The following is a 19,144-nucleotide window of genomic DNA, read 5'->3' as shown; positions in this document are numbered from 1 at the left end:
GTGTCACGAACCCCCTGGATAAACACAGATCAATCAACACAAGAGCACACCAATTCGTATCCAATTCGGGAGTTTTACTGCCAACTCAACTCAATACACTATCCGGGGTACAACTGGGTGAAGAGAGAACTCAGAAAGGGGAAAAGGTAGCTAGACCTGGTACAAGAGTAAGAGGACTGGAATGGAGAGCGGCAGAGAATGAGGAACAGAAGAGCTCCGGAAGGGGAATGAGACCGGAGGAAGGAGACTGTTGCCGTTAGCTTGCTATGATGTCATTTTGGGCATCGATTGGCTGGAAGCCCACATCCCTATGGAAATTAATTGGCATCACAAGCATATGACATTTAGGCATAAGGCTAGCCAGATTTTGTTGCAAGGCGTGGTGCCCAATACTTCTGAATGTGCAACTCTCTCCAGTGAACAGCTGATGGGCTTGGAGAATCGTGGGGGCAATAGCTCGGGTAATGCAGGTGTGTGCCTTAACTGAACTTCCCACTGAAGCTTCTTTAATTCCCGAGCCTATCTAGTGTCTGATACATCAATTCAGTAATCTGTTTGAGGAGCCTGCTGGATTGCCTCTTCAACGGCCATTCGATCATTCCATACCCCTGCAACTTGGTGCTCGACCGGTTAGTCAAGTCCATGCTGCAGCAAGGTGTCATCCAGTTGAGCTCGAGCCCCTTCGCTTCTCTAGTGTTGCTAGTTTAGAAGAAAGATGATAGCTGGTGGTTTTGCATTGATTACAAGCATCTCAACACCATTACCGTTAAGAATCGCTATCCGCTACCCGTGGTGGGTGAATTGCTGGATGAACTTGCCAAAGCTTTGTGGTTTACATGTTTGGACCTACGCGCCGGTTATCACCAGATCTGAATGAAGCCCGTTGATGAACATAAAGCAACATTCAAAACCCACCAAGGCCATTATGAGTTTAAAGTCATGGCTTATGGCCTCACTGGTGCGCCGGCAACATTCGAGGGAACCATAAATCTTATCTTGGCGCCATTGTTGCCTAGGGGCATGCTGGTCTTCATCGACGATATCTTAGTCTATAGTGAGACCCTAAAGCAGCATGCTGAGTTGCTGAAACAAGTGTTTGAGATCCTGCAGACTCACCAGCTGAAAGTGAAATCTTCCAAGTGTTCGTTTGCCAAGCAACACCTTACTTATTTGGGACATGTAATCGGTGGCGGCCAAGTTTCAACAGATGAGAAGAATACCCAGTAGTTTAGCCATGGCCAGTGTCGATGAATGCGCACGAAGTCAGAGGACTGAACTACCGTCTAGTTTACAAGAAGGGCGTGGACAACCGTGGTGCCGATGCCTTGTCCAGATGCGGCCATGAGGACGTGAGGAATTACTGGCTCCATTATCTTGTGTTTCCTTCATGGCTTGAACAAGTGCAGGCGGGCTACCCTTGCCGATCCAGCAGCCAAGGACCTGCTGACTCGCTTGGCGGGCGCACCAGTGAGCATCGACCCTTTCCAACTCCAACTAGGTATTTTGCGCTACAAGGGGCACATCTAGGTGGGTCAGAACTCCCAAGTGGAGCAGTTCGTGGACGGCTGTGACATTTGTAAGCGAGCCAAGATGGAGAGAGTGAAGTACCCCAGGCTTTTGCAACCTCTTCCAATTTCAGATCACGCTTGACAAGTGGTGAGCTTGGACTTCATCGAAGGTTTGCCCCTGTCCAACCGCGCCAATTGCATTTTGGTGGTCGTCGATAAGTTTTTGAAATATGCCCATTTCATTCCCCTACTGCATCCTTTCACGGCTTTTATTGTTGCTCAAGCTTACCTGATGCATGTCTACAAGCTGCATGGTCCTCTGCAGTCAATGATCTCCGATCGTGATAAGATTTTCACAACTACGATGTGGAAGGAGCTGTTTTAGTTGGCTGGTACTCAATTGCACATGAGCTCATCGTATCATCTCGAGACGGACGAGCAAACTGAATAGGTAAATCATTGTGTGGAGACATATTTGCGTTGCTTTGTGCATGCTTGTTCATAGAAATGGAGTTTTTGGCTAGCACTTACTGAGTTCTAGTACAATACATCTTACCATTCCTGCGCTGGGACGAACTCCTTTTGAGGTGCTGTGTGGTTACCCCTGGCGGAACTTCGGCATCACAGATACATCAATTTGTTCAGTACCAGAATTAGCAAATTGGATGCAAGAGAGGGAGTTGATGACAGGTTTGGTGAAGCAACATCTGGTTAGGGCTCAACAGCACATGAAGGTTCAAGCGGATTGTCACCGCTCCGAGCGAGAATTTACTGTCGGTGACTGGGTTTATTTGAAGATTCAGCCGTATGTTCAAACCTACGTGGCTCACCACGCTAATCAAAAACTCACCTTTCGATACTTTGGTCCTTTTCATGTGTTGCAAAGAATCGGTGCAGTGGCGTATAGGTTGCAGCTCCCTGATGATTATTTGGTGCACCCGGTAGTTCATGTATCACTGCTGAAGCGAGCACTCCATCCATCGGAGTCATCGGCGGGCTCCATTTTGGTGATCTCAGACGTGGAGGAGCAAACACAAGTCCCACAGGAGGTGCTAGAGCAGCACTTGTACAAGAAGGGAGCTCGTGCGGTGGTGCAGGTGAGGGTCTGCTGGTCTGGTCTGCCGTCTTCGCTCGCCACATGGGAGGACTTGGACGCGCTGACTTGGGGGACAAGCCGCCTGTGAAGGGGAAGGGGATGTTAGCACAAGTGGGGCACCCTTGAGGGAGTTTTTTTTTTTTTATAAAAATTTAAATAAATAGATTCCGGCCAGAAGTATTTGTAAAATTAGGCGCCTGCAGCCCTCTGAGAGGGCGGTTAGGGGTCCTAACCGCCTCCTGAGAGGGCGGTAGGCCTAACTGCCTCCTCAGAGGGCAGGTACGGCCTACCGCTCAGGGGACGGGTAGAGGTCCTTACCGCCCTCTCAGGGGGTGGTAAGGGGCCTCCCGGCCCGCTGCGCCGCGGTGCCCGCCCGGCCGCCCTCTCCTATAAAAAAGTCGAAAAATGACCAAAAATTCATAAAAATCCGAAAAAAGGAAAAATTGAGAAGAGAGAGGAGAGGAGAGGGGAGGAAGAGAGGTCGGTGAAGCCCTGCTGCATTTGGGCCGCGGATTTGAAGGAAAATTTTGGGTAAGTTTTTTTTCCTTTTTATTGTTGTTAATTAGTGCAGTAGTAGTATATGATATAGGTTTTAGATATTTATGACCTAAGGTTTAGAAAATTGTCAAATTTATTTAGAAAATGGTACGATAGCAGTTCAATATAGAATATTATTTTTAGTATATTATTTGCACCTGTGGACGTAGGAGGCAACAGTAGATGATAATTTGCGAACCTAGGGTAGCATTTAGAAATTATTTTATCCGATAATCAGAAATATAGTTTGTTGTCTTAACATGGGTTATGTTTGCGGGTGTTTTCAGTAATGACAGATAAATTAATTTTTCAGATATATTATGGTGAGGGTGAAATTAGGTACGGTCCTAACAGTGTAGATCTGTCTGGATTTCGTCATGTCATGAAGGGGCTTAGTAAAACTAATGAGTGGACCATTATGGGTGTGTGCAAATGGCTCATGCGGTTTACTAAGAACTTGAAGTGGCTAATATGTGGCGCTCGGTCCATGGTCCTGATTCTTTAAAAATGACAGCCGGTCCATGGTGGATTCGATCCAAGACATACCTTTGTGATCAGAACACAGACTCACAAGCCAGCCCATGGTGTTGGTTCTTCAAAATTGAACGGGTTTAGAAGCTTTTATAAGGTTCTAGGGGATTTATTAACAATATGGTGGAAACGAAACTTCATGGACCGGTATAAAATATGGTGAACCAACCTGATCAATGGTTGGTCAACTGGAGAAAAGAATAAACCAATCTGCACTGGTTTTTCTATGTTTCACAGGTTTTTGGCCTCAAGGCGATGCGCGGTCCATAAAGGCGGGTGGCAGAAACCCGGCCCGAAGGCCTTGCTATCATGGTGCACTCTGCTTAGCACAGTACAACCCAAAGGCAACTGTGGCCGGAAGGTGGCCCAAAGACTACTGAGGTGCGGCCTGAGGTCCACACATGGTTATGACGATTATGTTAGTGATAGACTTGATCCCTTTTTGTCACTAACAACAAAGCAACTAACCTTGGGGGTCCTTTGTGATGAATTGTTGAAACATCATCATAAAGAGGACTCAAATAGTGACAAAATGTTCTATTGTCACAGAAAATTCGTCATAGAGCACATTTGTTGTAGTGCGAGTAGTGATGTATTGTCAATGTATTCTAACTTTTAAGAAGTATGTAGGAAATATGCTTAATAAGCCTTGTTAAAGGGTTGAATGAAAATATGAAAAAATTTCCGTGTTGCACAAGCCTAAATTAATGGATACTCCGAGTTCCTTTTCCCCTCTTATTATCTTTTGACCATGCTGATAGAACTTTCTAACTCATTGCTTTTGTTGAATTAGCTGATCGTTCGCTTGGAGTTTGGTCACTTTGATCTGAAATCATCCAAGACGTACAATACCTGTGAAGAACTTTGCATTATCCATGGTTGCTTTGGCTAACATGAATCACATAAACAAGCTGTTGGACAAAGTTGATGATTTAGATGACAATCCTGATCTGAAGGATTTGCACATTACCTTTGAGGTTTGATTGCTTGCCATTCTGATATCCTCCTTGTTATTCATGAGTTTACAATGTGTTGTTTTTCAATTATTATCTAGAATTTCTAGAGTTCAAGGCGTTTGCTAATCTCCGCCAAAGGCTGGAACTGTTTGCGATGTCTATCCTCAGTTATGGCAATGTAAATCGTTTGTTGATGAAGCGGGATCTAAAATGTCTAGCAACTCATGTAAGGTATTATGTCCTTTTGGTATCAGCTGTGAATACGATTAGCTATTATTGATGGAAGTATATCCTTCTAAGTTTTTTTTAGAGAATAGTTGTTTCGTTCTTTTTCTTATTATGTAGTGCTCTGTGCTACTGGAAAGTTCATAGCTGAGATCCTCCAACACTATAGTAGCAGCAACGTCACCACTCTTTAGTTGAGGGTTACATAACGTGCCAATTAATCGGCGTGCCATATTTCTAGTGAAATCTTTTGATACCATGTAAGCGGAGATGATCGCATATACTTTTATTGATTAATTATAAGTCACAAGAGGACATATATATAGCCTGCTGAGGCTATCATAAACATATGACTATTATGAATTTATAATGTGAAAGTGTGGGGTAACCAAAAGGACAATCTAACACCGTCATCTCGCTGCCATCGGACCTCCCATTCCCACCGTCCAGCTGGAATGTTGCTCAAGGCTTTTCTCTAAGCCGCAGCACCAGTAAATCCCCTTTCCCCGAACCCTAGTTTGGCCATCGACTTAGATTCTTATAGTTTTGAATCAGACATTGCCATTTCATTAACAAGCACACAATGCAAAGCGGCGGATATCATAGCGTACATATAGATACACACAATGCAAAATAGGTAATAGGATCAAACAGACACACAACACGCGTACAAACGAGCTTCGTGCTAACGTACGTGAGCGTACATAGTTTCGAGTATGCATGCATGCATACCTTATTGAGGAGAAACAGTCGAACACAGATGCATGGAAAAGAAAAGCAACAAGGTAACTGACCACACGATAATTTTCATTCGCTCTGACAGGTTATTACGGGATAGCACCGCCTGGCGTCCCAGCAGGTCTGGTGGTGACGCCGGCGTGCAGGAGCAACGCCCAGACGAGCGTGATGAACTCGCCGCCGCGCGCCATGGCTTGCACGTGACCCTTGACATTCTCGGACGGCGCCACGTAGAGCACCATCTCGGACCAGAAGTCCGCTAGGATCTGACACGCCGACGCCTCCTCCTCGGCGTACTCCTCCACCAGGTGCCGTCCGAGCTCCGCGCCCCTCCGGAGCACCTTATCCCGCGAGTCCGCGCTCAGCGCCTGCACCACCCGCCCGTACCTCTCCGCCGTTGACTCGCTGCCGGCGCCGCCGTCCTCCCCCAACGCCTCGCGCACGTCCTCCAACACCTCCTTGTACCGTTTTTCAGTCCACGCGGCGCAGTCCGGCAGCAGCTCCGGCGCCACTGCCACCAGGTACGCGCAGTAGTAGGAGAGGTGGCAGGCGGCGATCATGTCCGGCGAGGCTGACGTCGACTTCATCTCGAAGAGCCTCGTGCCGACGTGCCACATGAGGATAAGTTCGGTGTTGCTGCTTCCTTCGCCGTCCCACGCCCAGCTTTTTCGGGAATCGTACATCGCCCAGTCGACCTTGCCACCGACACGCCGCGGCGCGGCGCCGCCTTTTCTCAGCCTCCCGTAGCTGCTCAGCAGTGACCTGAGCACCGCGTCCTTCACGGCCGGCAAGACCTGGACAGACGTCATGAGCCCTGCGTGGCCGTAGATTTGCTCCGAGAGAAGCCCGGTCCGCCTGCGGAACCGGCTGGACTCCAGCACCGAGTTCTGACCAATCTTGTCACACCACCGCCTCGCCGGCCTGAGCCGCAACATCGCGGCAAGCGCCGCGTGGAGGCAGCTGGATCGGCGCCACGCCGACTCGTGCCTGATGTAGTGGCCAAGCAAGGCCATCTTGGTCCAGTTGGAGCACACGCCGCCGACGATCTCCCATGTCTCAACGAGCACGATGACAAGCAGGAGGGAGAAAGTGACGACCTTATATGGTGTGGAACTCACCACATCCTTGTCTTGATAAATCCATCCCACGGCTACGGCTCCGGCGATGATCAGGACAGAGAAGAGGTAGTTAAGAGAGGCGCACCATCCGCCGAAGGAGCACAGAGGGATAGGGGAATAATAGAAATCACTTGCAAACCAGAGCTCGTCCACAAGGACACGGAACACCCGGTCGGCGTTGATGGTGCCGCCGGCACCAACGCTGTCCATGCCTCTGAGCACGAGAGCTAGTGTTGCCGAGAGCGTTCGTCGCCATTGCCGAGAGCTTCGAGTTCCTGTTCATCTTCTTCCTCGAGCTCGTGTGTGTGTGTGTGATCCTGGTTCCAACAATTGGTAATCAGAGCTAGTGTTTGTGCGCAAGGCGATGTCGACCACCCCGAAGAAGCTCGACGACGACTTGAAGGCCGGCGACAGCGGCACGCCACGAACCGTCGTGGTGGAGCGCGTCGTCAAGGAGTCCGGCGGCTCGGTGGAGTTCCCCGTGTTAACGCGGGCAAACTACCATGAGTGGGCTCTTGTGATGCAGGTCAACCTCGAGGCGTTGGGGCTCTGGCACGCGGTAGAGGCGAGCGACGTCGAGCGCCGCGAGGATCGGCTGGCACTGGCCGCCATCCTTCGCGCGGTGCCGACCGAGATGCGCTCGGGGCTCGCCGTCAAGAAGACCGCCAAGGAGGCGTGGGCGGCCGTGAAGTCGATGCGGATGGGTGACTCGCGCGTGCAGGAGGCCAACGCGCAGAAGCTGTTGAAGGAGTTCGAGAATGTGGCGTTCATGGACGGCGAGTCCATCGATGAGTTCGCCATGCGTCTCAGCTCGCTCGTCGCCAACCTGCGGGAGCTCGGGGAGAAGATGGAGGAGGTCCGCGTGGTGAAGAAGATGTTGCGCGTGGTGCCGGCGAGGTACAACCAGGTTGCCGTGTCCATAGAGATGCTCATGGACTTGAAGACGATGTCGCTCGAAGAGCTCGTCGGGCGGCTCCGTGTGGCGGAGGACCGTTGTGGCGTCGAGGCGGCTGCGGACGGCGTCGAGCGCTTGCTGCTCACCGAGGAGCAGTGGGAGGCGCGCCGGCGTCAGCGTCGCGGCAAGGAACGTGCGCACGGAGACAACATGAAGAGCAGTGGCTGCGCCAAGCGAGGTGGCCGGAACGTCGACGACGACGACGATGACGGCGGCAGCAGCGTGAGCTCAGAGGCAAGTCGACGTCCGCGCCGCCCGGGAGGGAAATGCTACAACTGTGGCGTTCGTGGCCACTTCTCCCGTGACTGCCGCAAGCCGAAGAAGGAGGAGGCCCTGCTCGCCGACGTCGATGAAGAACCAGCGCTTCTGTAGGTCAGAGTGCGCGGCCAAGTCGTGGTTTAGGGGGAGATTGTTAGCAAATAAACCACGTCATGGTCCGTTCCAGGCGTGTGTGTGCGTACGTCGCGTAGGCAAGCTGCAGGAGTGCGTCTCGGAGTTGGTTGGCGTGGTGGCACGTTCTGCGTGAGAGGCGGCCGCGTCATGCGCAGGAGTGAGGAGCTCGTGCATGGCGTGAGCCGAATCGTAAGGATCGACGTGTGAAGACCGGGCAATGGAGTTCGTGCTCAGCGTGCGTCGCCCCGAGTCTATAAAGTCCATGTACTGCTCCGTTCTGAAAAAAAAAGAAAATAGCCAGGGCGTTCGTCGCCATTGCCGAGAGCTTCGAGTTCCTGTTCATCTTCTTCCTCGAGCTCGTGTGTGTGTGTGTGATCCTGGTTCCAACAAAGTCAAGGGCCTCGCCGGACCCAGCGTCGGCTAAGGGGTACCCTGACAGCCGCCGCCGCAGGTTTTTGAACAGGGAGTAAGAGAGGCAGAGGTCCCTGAGCTCATGCCGTTCGGCGAGGATGCCGTCGCCGTGCTCCGCCAGCCGCCACACGCGATCCAGCGTCACAAGGCCGCTGAACTGGTCCTCCAATACGTCGCGTTTGACACGATAGCCCTCAGGGCATTCCTCGACGTGCTTAGTCCTCTCTCCCATCACTATGTAACGCGGCACTGGGACTGGGTTGTGGCCCTCGCTGGCGTCGGTGACGAGCTGCGCCATGTAGCCGGCGATGAGCCGCGCGTTCTTGCCGAGAGCGAACGAGCGGCTAGCGCTCCAGAAGGCGGCCAGCTTTAGCACCGTCTTGGCGAGGCCGAGCGCGCTGAACGCGACGAAGATGGCTATATTCAATGGGCGCAGCCATTGCCCTAGCGGAACGCAGATCCAGATAAGGTAGGCCACCCAGGCGTACTGCGCGAAGTGCTCCACGGGGGGCCTTATCCTCTGGCCGTCGACGCTAACGTCGCCGCCGGCAGGTGAGGCCGCCGCGGTGGCGACGGCTGCCGCCGCGATGTCGGCGTTGCACCTGATGGTGAGGATGAGCACAATCCACAGGAGGAGGGTCCACATGTTTTGGATGTCGGGGTTGTTCTTACCGGTGGGTGGCATGGAGCCGTTGCGCCTGGGCTCGCTGCTCCTCCTCAGCAAGGTGGAGATGATGGAGGAGGTGAGCGGGAGGAACACGGTGGAGGCGCTCCACACGAAGAAGCGGAGCGCCGGGTGGCGGCACCGACGACGGCCGTACGTGCTGAGCGCCACCAGCAGGATGGCGAGCACGGCGGCGGCGATGATCCCGCCACTAAGGAAATCGTCACTGGACAGCATTGGATCGGACCACCTTTGAGAACAGAGCAAAGTTCTCTCTTTGTGTGTATTTCCCAGTCAGTAGTAGTGAGTAGATGGAAAGCTTCGTGGCCGCAGCGTGCATATATAAACAGGGGCGGATTCAGGGCCCGTGCTGGGGGCTGCAGCACGGGCCTAGCCCACGAAGCACAGAGAAATAAAGGAGAAAATTTAGAAATTTTTTAAAAATTCCTCTCACATAGCACGGGTCCAGCCCAAAATGCTGAAGAGTAAAAGGTCCAGCACCCCTCTCTAGCCTGAGCTGGATCCGCCACTGTATATAAATAGACGAGAACTGGAAGCAAATCTCAAAGAACCTCACCATAGAAGATTTATGATTCAATGAGAGGAGCATCTAATTAATGAACGAAAGCTACTTCAATATGTATATTTTAAACTTCACCCTGCCCAAAGCCTCATTTTAATTTCGACAGTTCAGAGACATCGAGTGTAAAAAGACTTAATTTCAGTACTGCCATATAGCATACCCCTTCCTTGCACGAGCTAGTTATAGAACCCTTAATCATATATCAGTGTTTAAACGGCATAAAACTATTCGTGTTATTTCAAAAATATACCACCTAACATTTTTCAACACACACACATATATATATATATATAGTCAAACTTTATTACATGCTTAATGTGATATTATGTCGACATTGGGATTAGCCTGGCCCACTTTTTTTGAGTTCTTAATTACTTCTAAAATATATTTGGAGAAATAAATTAGATATTTTAAAAACATAACATAGCAATATTTTTTACTTGCACTTTGTATTCACAAATCTTTAATTACATATACCACTGCTACAAAAACTATTTTTCAAGACATTTAAAATAATTTTTTACAGGTGGTTTATTTGAAAAACCGCCTGAACAATTGGAGAGAACCTCCTGCAGTTACGGACCGTCTGTGAAATATGTGAACCGTCTGTAAAAATGGTCATTTCCACAGGCGGTTCCTCACGTGAACCGCCTCTAAAAATGATCATTTATTAAAAAATTCATAACTTTTGTACATGAAGTCAGATGAGGAAAAAATCTATATGAAAATTATGGCTCTCGATGAGATCTACAACTTTGTAGTTTAAAGTTTTTTTATTTGAAGTCACTTAGATATCTAAATAATTGTTTGAAGCTTACAATAATTATTTGGAAATCTAAATGACTTCAAATGAAAAACTTTTCAACTACAAAGTTGTAGATCTCATCAAGGGCTACAATTTTTATATAAACTTTAACCTCATCCGAGCTCATATGAAAAAATTATGAATTTTTGAAGATAAACTATCACATATTTTTACAGGCAGTTGCTTATATGAATCGTCTGTAAAAATAACCATATTTTTACACGCGGTCCGTATAAGGAACCGTCTGTGGAAATGAGTGATAACTTATTTTCAAAAATTCATATCTTTTTAATACGAAGTCGGATGAGGATAAAGTTTATATGAAAATTGTAGTCCTCGATGAGATCTACAACCTTGTAGTTGAAATGTTTTTCATTTGAGGTCATTTAGATGCCCAAATAATCATTTAAAGTTTCGGATTGCAGATATCAAAAGAATTACGTATGCTTAATATTCAGTTGTCGTTCTCTGGTGTGATGATGGGGAGGGATCGTGTGACCTGACAGGTTTCGAGTTCGAGTGCCAAAAACCGCGTAGCGCGCGTATTTCGTGCGAAAAAACACGTGACTTGTGACTTGCGACGTCGCGACCGCGTGGGGTTCCTGGTCGGTCTAAAAAAATTTTCGGTTAAAAAAATATCGATTGAGTGACCGACTATCACAGGCGGTCCGCTTAAGGAACCGTCTGTGGAAATTAATTTCCACAGGCGGGCCGCTTAAGGAACCGTCTGTGGAACTGCCTGTGATAATAGATTTCCACAGGCGGTCACTTTTGCGCCTGTGAAAATCATTTATTTCTACAGGCCTTCGATCACAGGCGGATGCACTAAACGCTTATAAAGACGAGTTATCACCCGCCTCTAAAAATAATTTTTGTAGTAGTATACATAGTCTTATTTAAATTTCCACAGGCGGTCACTTTTGCGCCTGTGAAAATCATTTATTTCTACAGGCCTTTGATCACAGGCGGATGCGCTAAACGCCTGTAAAAACGAGTTATCACCGCCTCTAAAAATAATTTTTTAGTAGTATACATAGTCTTATTTAGACGAAATATTTTGTCATGACTTTTTCAACATCGAGAGTAGTCTTGCTCTCTTGTAACTTTTGAGAGTCTTGTTGGCTACATCTTAGTTATCTTTGTATTGCAGTGCTATATTCATGCGTCTGTCTTCCTTTTCTTTGTCTTCACCTACAAGCCATCTCCTTATTCATGCTAGCGACTTGGTTCTCAAGTTCTCACCTAGTCCTCTCTCTCTCGGGTGGATCAGGAGATAAGGTCGGACGGGAGGGGGACGTCTTACGGTGCGGGATGAGTGGACGTGCTTGGTCGGGATGAGTGAACGTGACGCGTGATTAAATGGATACGATGAAAAATTTAGGTTCGATACCAGTTGATATTAACAATCGGTGTTGATAGATCTTTATCACTGTGATTTTTTTTTTGACTTTTACACCGATAATAATATTCTATCATTATCGACTCATTAGACAGTGATACAATAAAAAATTTAGATCCGAAATGCTGTACAATACCAGTTGGTATTAACCATCGGTATTGATAGATTTTTATTATCGTCGGTTTATGTTATAATAACTGATTTTTTTTAACTTTTGAATTAATAATAAAATTTTATCACTATTAGAAATTAGTAGTGGTAACATGATATAAAAGACCGATTCTCTAGTGTGAGTAAATGTACCACTAAAGTACTTATATAGTACTTGGCAGCCAGACGATTCTTGGCAGATTCCAATTGATCAACAGTACTTGAATCAACAAGCATGGCAGCACCGTACCACTAAAGTCAAGGATCATTATCGTGCTATGAATTGAGTTTCCATGTGCATTACGGAGCAAATCGTTATCATAGTATACATTTTCATATTCCTAAACTATAATTGGGCCCCTATGTTAGATTTAGTCTAACCCGTTATAATTACTCAATCGCGCCCAGGGTTCAAAAAACTGTCGGTAACCGCTCAAAAATCGCGGTTACCGACCTTCCCGGTCCGGTCCGATTTCAAAAACCGCTCGGTAACCGAAATTTGAATTCAAAAAATTCGAAAAAATAAAAAAATTCAAAAAAAATTCAACAAAAAATCTTAAAAAAACTAGACACAATTCTAAGAACTTCTGTGAAAAAAATTTTCAAAAATAATGTCGTTTGCATCATATTCTATAGGGAGAAAGTTTGAAAAAAATGAAAAAAATTGAAGCGTGCGGCTCAATTATTAACTCACGTTAAGGAAAAGTGTAACATGCAAACACATATTTTTCTTGTATAAAACGTATTTTAAGAGAACCTTTAAAATTGATTTCACTTTATTTAGAGTTTTATTAAATTCTCTATGATTTTTACAAAGTTCACAAGCATAAAGTGAATATGTTAAGAAACATCACTGTAATTAATTTTTTCATGTCTACTATTATTTTTTCTATGTAAATCATAATATAAATAAGCTAATGAAAGTGGTTTCACTAATTTTTAAGGTGTGATGGGTCAGTTATGAATTAATCTAGTCGCAACACATTTACACAATCATGCATGTTACAATAACTAATTCATGAGTTCATATATTTTTAAAAGATATAGGATCATGTAAGAAGACTAACAAAATTAGTTTCATGATTTTTGGATTAGCAAAGAGTAAACTATGCATTTACCTTGGTTTAACAAATAAAATTTCTCACAGAAAATTTTGAACTTTTTTATGAGTATAAATACTTTTATCATGTAGATCATGTTACAAGGAAGCCAACAAAATTTGTTTTACTTGATTTGAAGCTCGGATGAATTAGTTATTGATTTTACAAGATTGAACCCTTTTTTAGGTTTTTTGTTGAACTGCGCTGAAATTCGATAAAACCGCTCGATAAATCGAGAAAACCGAGCGGTTACCGAGCCAAACCGCTCGGTAACCGACCGAATAAAAAATGCGAGAAAATCGCTCGGTAACCGACCCAAACCGCTCGGTAACCGACCCAAACCGCTCGGTTACCGAGAGGGCAAAAACATGATTTTTTCGCAAAAATTTAAAATTTGCCGAATGAATTTTCTCCGAATTTTTTTGAATTTTTGACCGGTAATCGCGGTTACCGCGGTTTTTCGGTTACCGCTGGAGGTCGGTAACCGACCTCCGGTCGGTAACGTGAACCATGATCGCGCCTAACAAGCGGCCGGATGTTTTTTTATTTCGATTAACATGAGTTGCATATTTAATATAGATTAAATACATAGATAGACAAATAGATATATAGATCTAGATAAATAAATAGATAGATAGGTAGTTGGTGAATGAAATATCTTTATTAAGATTTAATAGAAAATCTTACTTGAATTAGTAGAGATTCCTTAAACTGACTAGATTTTTCTGCATATCAACATATATTCAACTTTCACAACTACAGAACATATCATAACCAGTGACTTGTTAGTACCGGTTGTGTAAAAACCGCTTCTAAAGTATCAGAGCCAGTTGTTAAACTCTCGCGCCTGAAAAATGAGTGAGCCATCAAGAACTGACACTGAAAAGGACTATCAGTACCGGTTCATAACTAGAATCGGCCCTGATGTCAGTGTCGGTTCTAGTCACGAACCGTGACTGAAGTATCAGAGCTGGTTGTTAAACTCCCACATGTGGAAAATGAGTGAGCCGCTAAGAACCGGCACTGAAAATGACTATCAGTGCTAGTTCGTGATTGCAACCGACACTGATGTTAGTGCCGGTTCCAGTCACGAACCGGCGCAGATAGTCCATTTTTAGTGCCGGTTTGAGCCACCAACCAGCACAGATGTATTTGGACCCGAAATTTATCTCTAGTCAAATTTTAGCTCACGTCCGGCTCAGTCCTCATGTCCCCTCCTCACCACAAGCCTCACCACATACCCTTATCTCTTTCCGCCGAGCCTTATCTCTTCCTCACTGAATCGATCCCCTCCTCTCTCCCTCCCTCTCCCACGATGCTTTCCCAGTGGCGACCGGCGGATCGAGTCCGAGCCACACACTGGCGCTGCCCTCGCCGCTGGGTGGAAGGAGGGGTGCCTGGGAGGAGTTGGAGGTGGAGGGGGCATGGGCAGGAAAGGTGGAGGGGGTGGGGCCAGCATGTGGTGCCTTAGTGACCTAAAGATGAAGCGGTAGCAGAGGGTGACGAGCGACAAGGCCTACTCCATGGAGGGCAAGGTGAAGACGTCGCTCCGGAGGTATCTGCTCCCGCCTTTGATGGCTCCTGAGCCATGGCTCTCCTTCGAGAAAGGAACCAAGGCTCTTGAAATGTTCACAATTTAGATTCTTTTTGTTTTTTGCTGGGAAAGTAATGTTTCTGGATATCTCTTCTACCACTACTAATTGGAATGCATTTGAGATTGTGACTGTATGGATGAGATAGTCATTTTGATTGTGTTCTTGTGTTTGAGATGAGTATATGAATGAGATGAGTTGATTTGTGCTTGTGTTCGTATGGATGAAATGAGTTGATTTGTACTTGTGTTTGTATGACGGGGGAGGTTGACGGAGGAGCGGCAGAGCAAAGAGAGAGGAGAGCAGGTGCTCATCGAGGATGGGCGGCGCATGGCTGAGCTACTGCTGCTTCTAGTGGTGGTCGTGTGACGCGGCGACAGAGCACGCTGGCATACTGACAACCAAGTCGGCTCGATTTTGAGCCAGCTCGTTTCTCTTTTTTTTTTGGCTTGCGATCCACCTACGCATAGAAACTCAATATCACTGCCGGTTCGAGCTTTGAACCGACCGTGATAGTGAGTTTCTATGCCAGTTCCACAACCGACACTGATACTAGCCGAGTATTAGTGCTGATTAAAGAGTGTCGGTTTAAAAACCAGCACTAAAGACATTTTTCAACTGGCACTCTTATTACTTTTTGCCGTAGTGTTTGCTATTTGTTTGTGCATGTTTTATTGAAGAAATCAGTCAAATTTTCTACACCCATTTGTCTTTGAGATATGTGCTTTACACCAATTTGTCTTTGAGACCCATACCCGCTGATCTCATGTGACGTTTTGCAGTTCATAGTTCATATGATATCCCTTTAACTTGATGTCCTTAACTATGTGGCATCTATCTTAACTTTGTTGTATCTATCCTAGCTTGAGTACAAGTCAGGCGCAGCACACGCACTATTCATGCACACACACAATACTCATGCCCACATACACCTACGTGAGCGTGTTTTAGCTTTTCATACCTCCTGTATATTTTTGTCCATGGTGTCCATGTCTACTATTACCTATCTAAGAATCTCAATATTTAGAAGCACTACTATAGAACGAGTAATCCGCGGCACCTTCTCACTGTCGGTTCGAATGATAAGGTATCACCGGTAGTGATAAGGTATCATTGATGGTTCACAAGCTCCAATGACCGATAAATCAAAGAGCCGTTAAGAATCAGAAGTGATATCCACTATCATGATCAATTGGTGTCATGGATCGACAGTGATCTATCGATTCATAAGCTCAACCGACAGATCAATGATTGAGTCATTATGAACTGGCAGTGATAAATCATATCACTACCGGTTCATAGCTAGAACCGATAGTAGCAAGGTGTCCTTCTATAAGTATCTCGGCCACTTCGCTCCCCATCTCACTCTAGAAAATTGATCCCGATGGGTAGTGGTGGTCGAAGTGGTGCGATGGTCACCATCGCTATTTTGACCGTCGCTACCCCTCATGCATGTCTTCTCCCATTGCCGACCTCATCGCCCATCAAGGCCACGCTGCACCGACCTTCTCCCCAGCTCTCCATCTCACTGCCCTCCGGCCTTTCTTCTCCCATCGCCAACCTCACACCATCCCCGTTCAAGATTGTGACAATAAAATGTCTAAATGAGTGACAGAAAACACATTCGTTTCAATATGATTATGTTTTTGCCATTTATTTAAATTAAATATTGTTTGTCGAGTTCGACAGCTTCGGGTAGCAAGAGATGTAAAATTGATGTAAAACTATTGTGCAAAACTACTCTACAAGGAACTCTTCGGCTTATGAGGATTTAAGGCAGATCCCCATGCTAAAGAGTTCCCGGTAGATCAGTTTTGCACCATCTGTGCCCATTAATCACTGCCGGTTCCAGGTATGTGACGATGAGTAATGGATAGTTACCATATCCAGGTACCCTAAGGTTTCTTGTAATTCTCAAGGCATATCTTAATCTTTAGGAAGGGGATCTCTAGATGAAAGGAAACTATACGTAGGTACCCAAGGCGTCCTAACTGAGAAGGTTTATCTCCAATAATAGGAATGAGGAGTCTAGAGGACATACAACACCCCCATATATTTACGGAGCCAAGGGGCCCTGTGAATGACATACCCAAACGAGGAGAAAAATCCCAAACAAGTCGAATACAAGTCGAGGAAGGAAGCCATTGACTAGGTTTAGATCCATATAGGTTAGCCACATACCCCCTTGTAACAGGTTTAGATCAACAAAAGTTAAATAGGACGTAGGGTTATTATCCTCTCGGAGGTTTGAACCTGTATAAAAACCGTTGTGTGTTCCCTCATGATTCATCTACTTAAAGCACCCTCTATTTCTTTAACAAGTTCGTTAGATCGGCGATTCACAAATCATCGACAACTGGGGCCATCTGTGGGTATCATGACAAAAGGCATTGAAGAAACTACGTAGAAGATGTCGTAGACATCATCCAAAGCTTTGCCAAGTACTGATTTTTCGGGTGAGGGGTTCTACGACAACTTTACCCCTCTCCTTGGCGTGCCGGTGATCGATTGGGTGAATTTCGATGATGAACTTTCCAACGATAATTCCAGCGATGAGATAAGTCATTTTATGGATCAATGTGCTAAGGATTATGGTATTGAGTTCGAACCACTCGGCTCCTAAGACAACTGTGAATATCCGATTCATAGCAAGTCGAGATCAATCCCCGCAGCTTCGGACAACAAGGATTGTCAAGACACTAACCTAGAGTAATCCATTGAAACATCCACGATGGATTTGGACACCTCCTCCAATGGAGATTACCTCTGAGAAGTTTTCCTATCGGAGATGGGGGTGATGATCTGGGTAATCATGATGACGATCCTACAAATAGATAGGGTCCTTTGGCTTCAGATGAGAGCAATGGTCAACTTCAGATGAGCACACCACCCCCGGTCCTTAATGGATCCCTAGTCTTACCATCTCCCGAACATCAATAAGGGGACTTACCGCTTTAAATCCACAACTGCTAAGAGAATCCTTCTTCTACAAGAGGCCCTTATGCGCCCTCCAACCACAGATCTGACTACCCCGGCCGGTAAGGATTGGATGAACTTAGCATTTGACGTAACAAAGGGGATCATCATTCAAGCCAAGAACCCTCATCTGGCCCTATCCGGAGGTAGAGCTAATCGAGGAAGACCAGTCAATCCTCTATCGTGAGATGCATCAGACTTGGAGAGGCGCAACCCTAGGAACAAAGCTTCCCGAGATGACAATCGGGCGAATAACTGCTGTCCTTGCCTGTCAAATGTCATCCGATCAATGGCTTGCATGAGGTAATAAATAACCGGCGAAGGCGCCCAGGGGCTTCTGAAGAGGCTTCGTCTGCCCCTCATCGATCTAATTAGCGAACGTCTCAACATTGATCAAATCGGGACCAATCTCCATGTAGGATCGAATATGCGCAAACTACCTAATCAGGGGGGTGAATGATTGCGGAAACCAAATTTAAAGATTAACTCACCCAAACCAAAAATGGATTTAAACTCGGTATTCCACTCGAAACATATTGTACACATTCTAGGAAAAATGACATAGAGAAAAACCGGTTGGTCGGTTAACCTCAAATTTAGACGGCTAAAACTAGATTCAAATATGAAACTATTCCAATAAGAATCGTGTCAATCAGATGTGTAGATCAAGAATTATGCATAGTCGAAACACACTATATCAACTAGAATCGAGTAGATCAAAACCTAGTCGAGTTGACTAAAAAGCTACTCGAGATCAAATCAAAACCACTTGAATTTTTCTCAGATCAAACAATATATATTCTAGAAAGGTTTTGGATGGATTAAACCAAGATGAAAATAGCTAAAAACATGAATTTAATCGAAAACCAAAATCAAGCACACAGAATATAGAACAGAGAGAAAATTCCAAATCAACAACTCATCAACTTACGAAATCTGATTTTCATTGCATATTTGAGTTTACAAGATGGCTCTCCAAAGCATCCAACAAGAATTTTCACAAAATCCCAAACCATCCCTCTCTAGGGTTTCTCTATTTTTCTCTGCTGCATTGTGTACCCAATACAACCGACCTCTTTATTTATTGAATAGCCACATGCAAAAACGTGATCGGATTGAACTACAACTCCAAGTTGTATTCAACCTAGTCTTTGTTCTCCTATAATCACAAGAGGACAAAAAACTCCCACTAATTAAGCTAATTAGCCAACAACTCTCATGTAATCATGCATGCAACATCTCACATGCATTCATGCATGTATGTAGCCAACTCAGAGTCCGTCTCTGATACTAACTCTTGTCTCAAGTCCAGCCATTACACAACTCCCTTGTGCCTGCTCCGACTCAAACTCGAATTAGTCTTCACATCCTCTTACGACTAGATCGCCTCTTGCGTCCATCGTGAAA

The 19,144-nt window shown here is 45.9% G+C and overlaps 2 protein-coding genes across 2 annotated transcripts; both read right to left on the bottom strand.

The window, feature by feature from the left end:
* Nucleotides 1-5,436: 5,436 nt before the first annotated feature.
* On the bottom strand, nucleotides 5,437-7,025 carry LOC133911635 (uncharacterized). Its single transcript, XM_062353969.1, has one exon. It carries the CDS (start codon nucleotides 6,917-6,919, stop codon nucleotides 5,681-5,683), a length of 1,239 nt encoding a protein of 412 aa, XP_062209953.1. The 5' UTR covers nucleotides 6,920-7,025; the 3' UTR covers nucleotides 5,437-5,680.
* A 1,177-nt stretch (nucleotides 7,026-8,202) lies between these two features.
* On the bottom strand, nucleotides 8,203-9,481 carry LOC133911644 (uncharacterized). The gene has a single exon (XM_062353981.1). It carries the CDS (start codon nucleotides 9,367-9,369, stop codon nucleotides 8,203-8,205), a length of 1,167 nt encoding a protein of 388 aa, XP_062209965.1. The 5' UTR covers nucleotides 9,370-9,481.
* Between the last annotated feature and the right edge of the window lie 9,663 nt (nucleotides 9,482-19,144).

The sequence above is a fragment of the Phragmites australis genome, chromosome 1 (genome assembly GCF_958298935.1).
Source record: "Phragmites australis chromosome 1, lpPhrAust1.1, whole genome shotgun sequence".
NCBI classification, from domain to species: domain Eukaryota; kingdom Viridiplantae; phylum Streptophyta; class Magnoliopsida; order Poales; family Poaceae; genus Phragmites; species Phragmites australis.
Note: the sequence above shows the minus strand (reverse complement) of the source record. Positions and strands in the feature narration are given on the sequence as shown.

What these genes read in the sequence shown, in the direction of transcription:
- LOC133911644 (XM_062353981.1), bottom strand. Translation starts at nt 9,369, where the DNA reads ATGCTGTCCAGTGACGATTTCCTTAGTGGCGGGATCATCGCCGCCGCC.
- LOC133911635 (XM_062353969.1), bottom strand. Translation starts at nt 6,919, where the DNA reads ATGGACAGCGTTGGTGCCGGCGGCACCATCAACGCCGACCGGGTGTTC.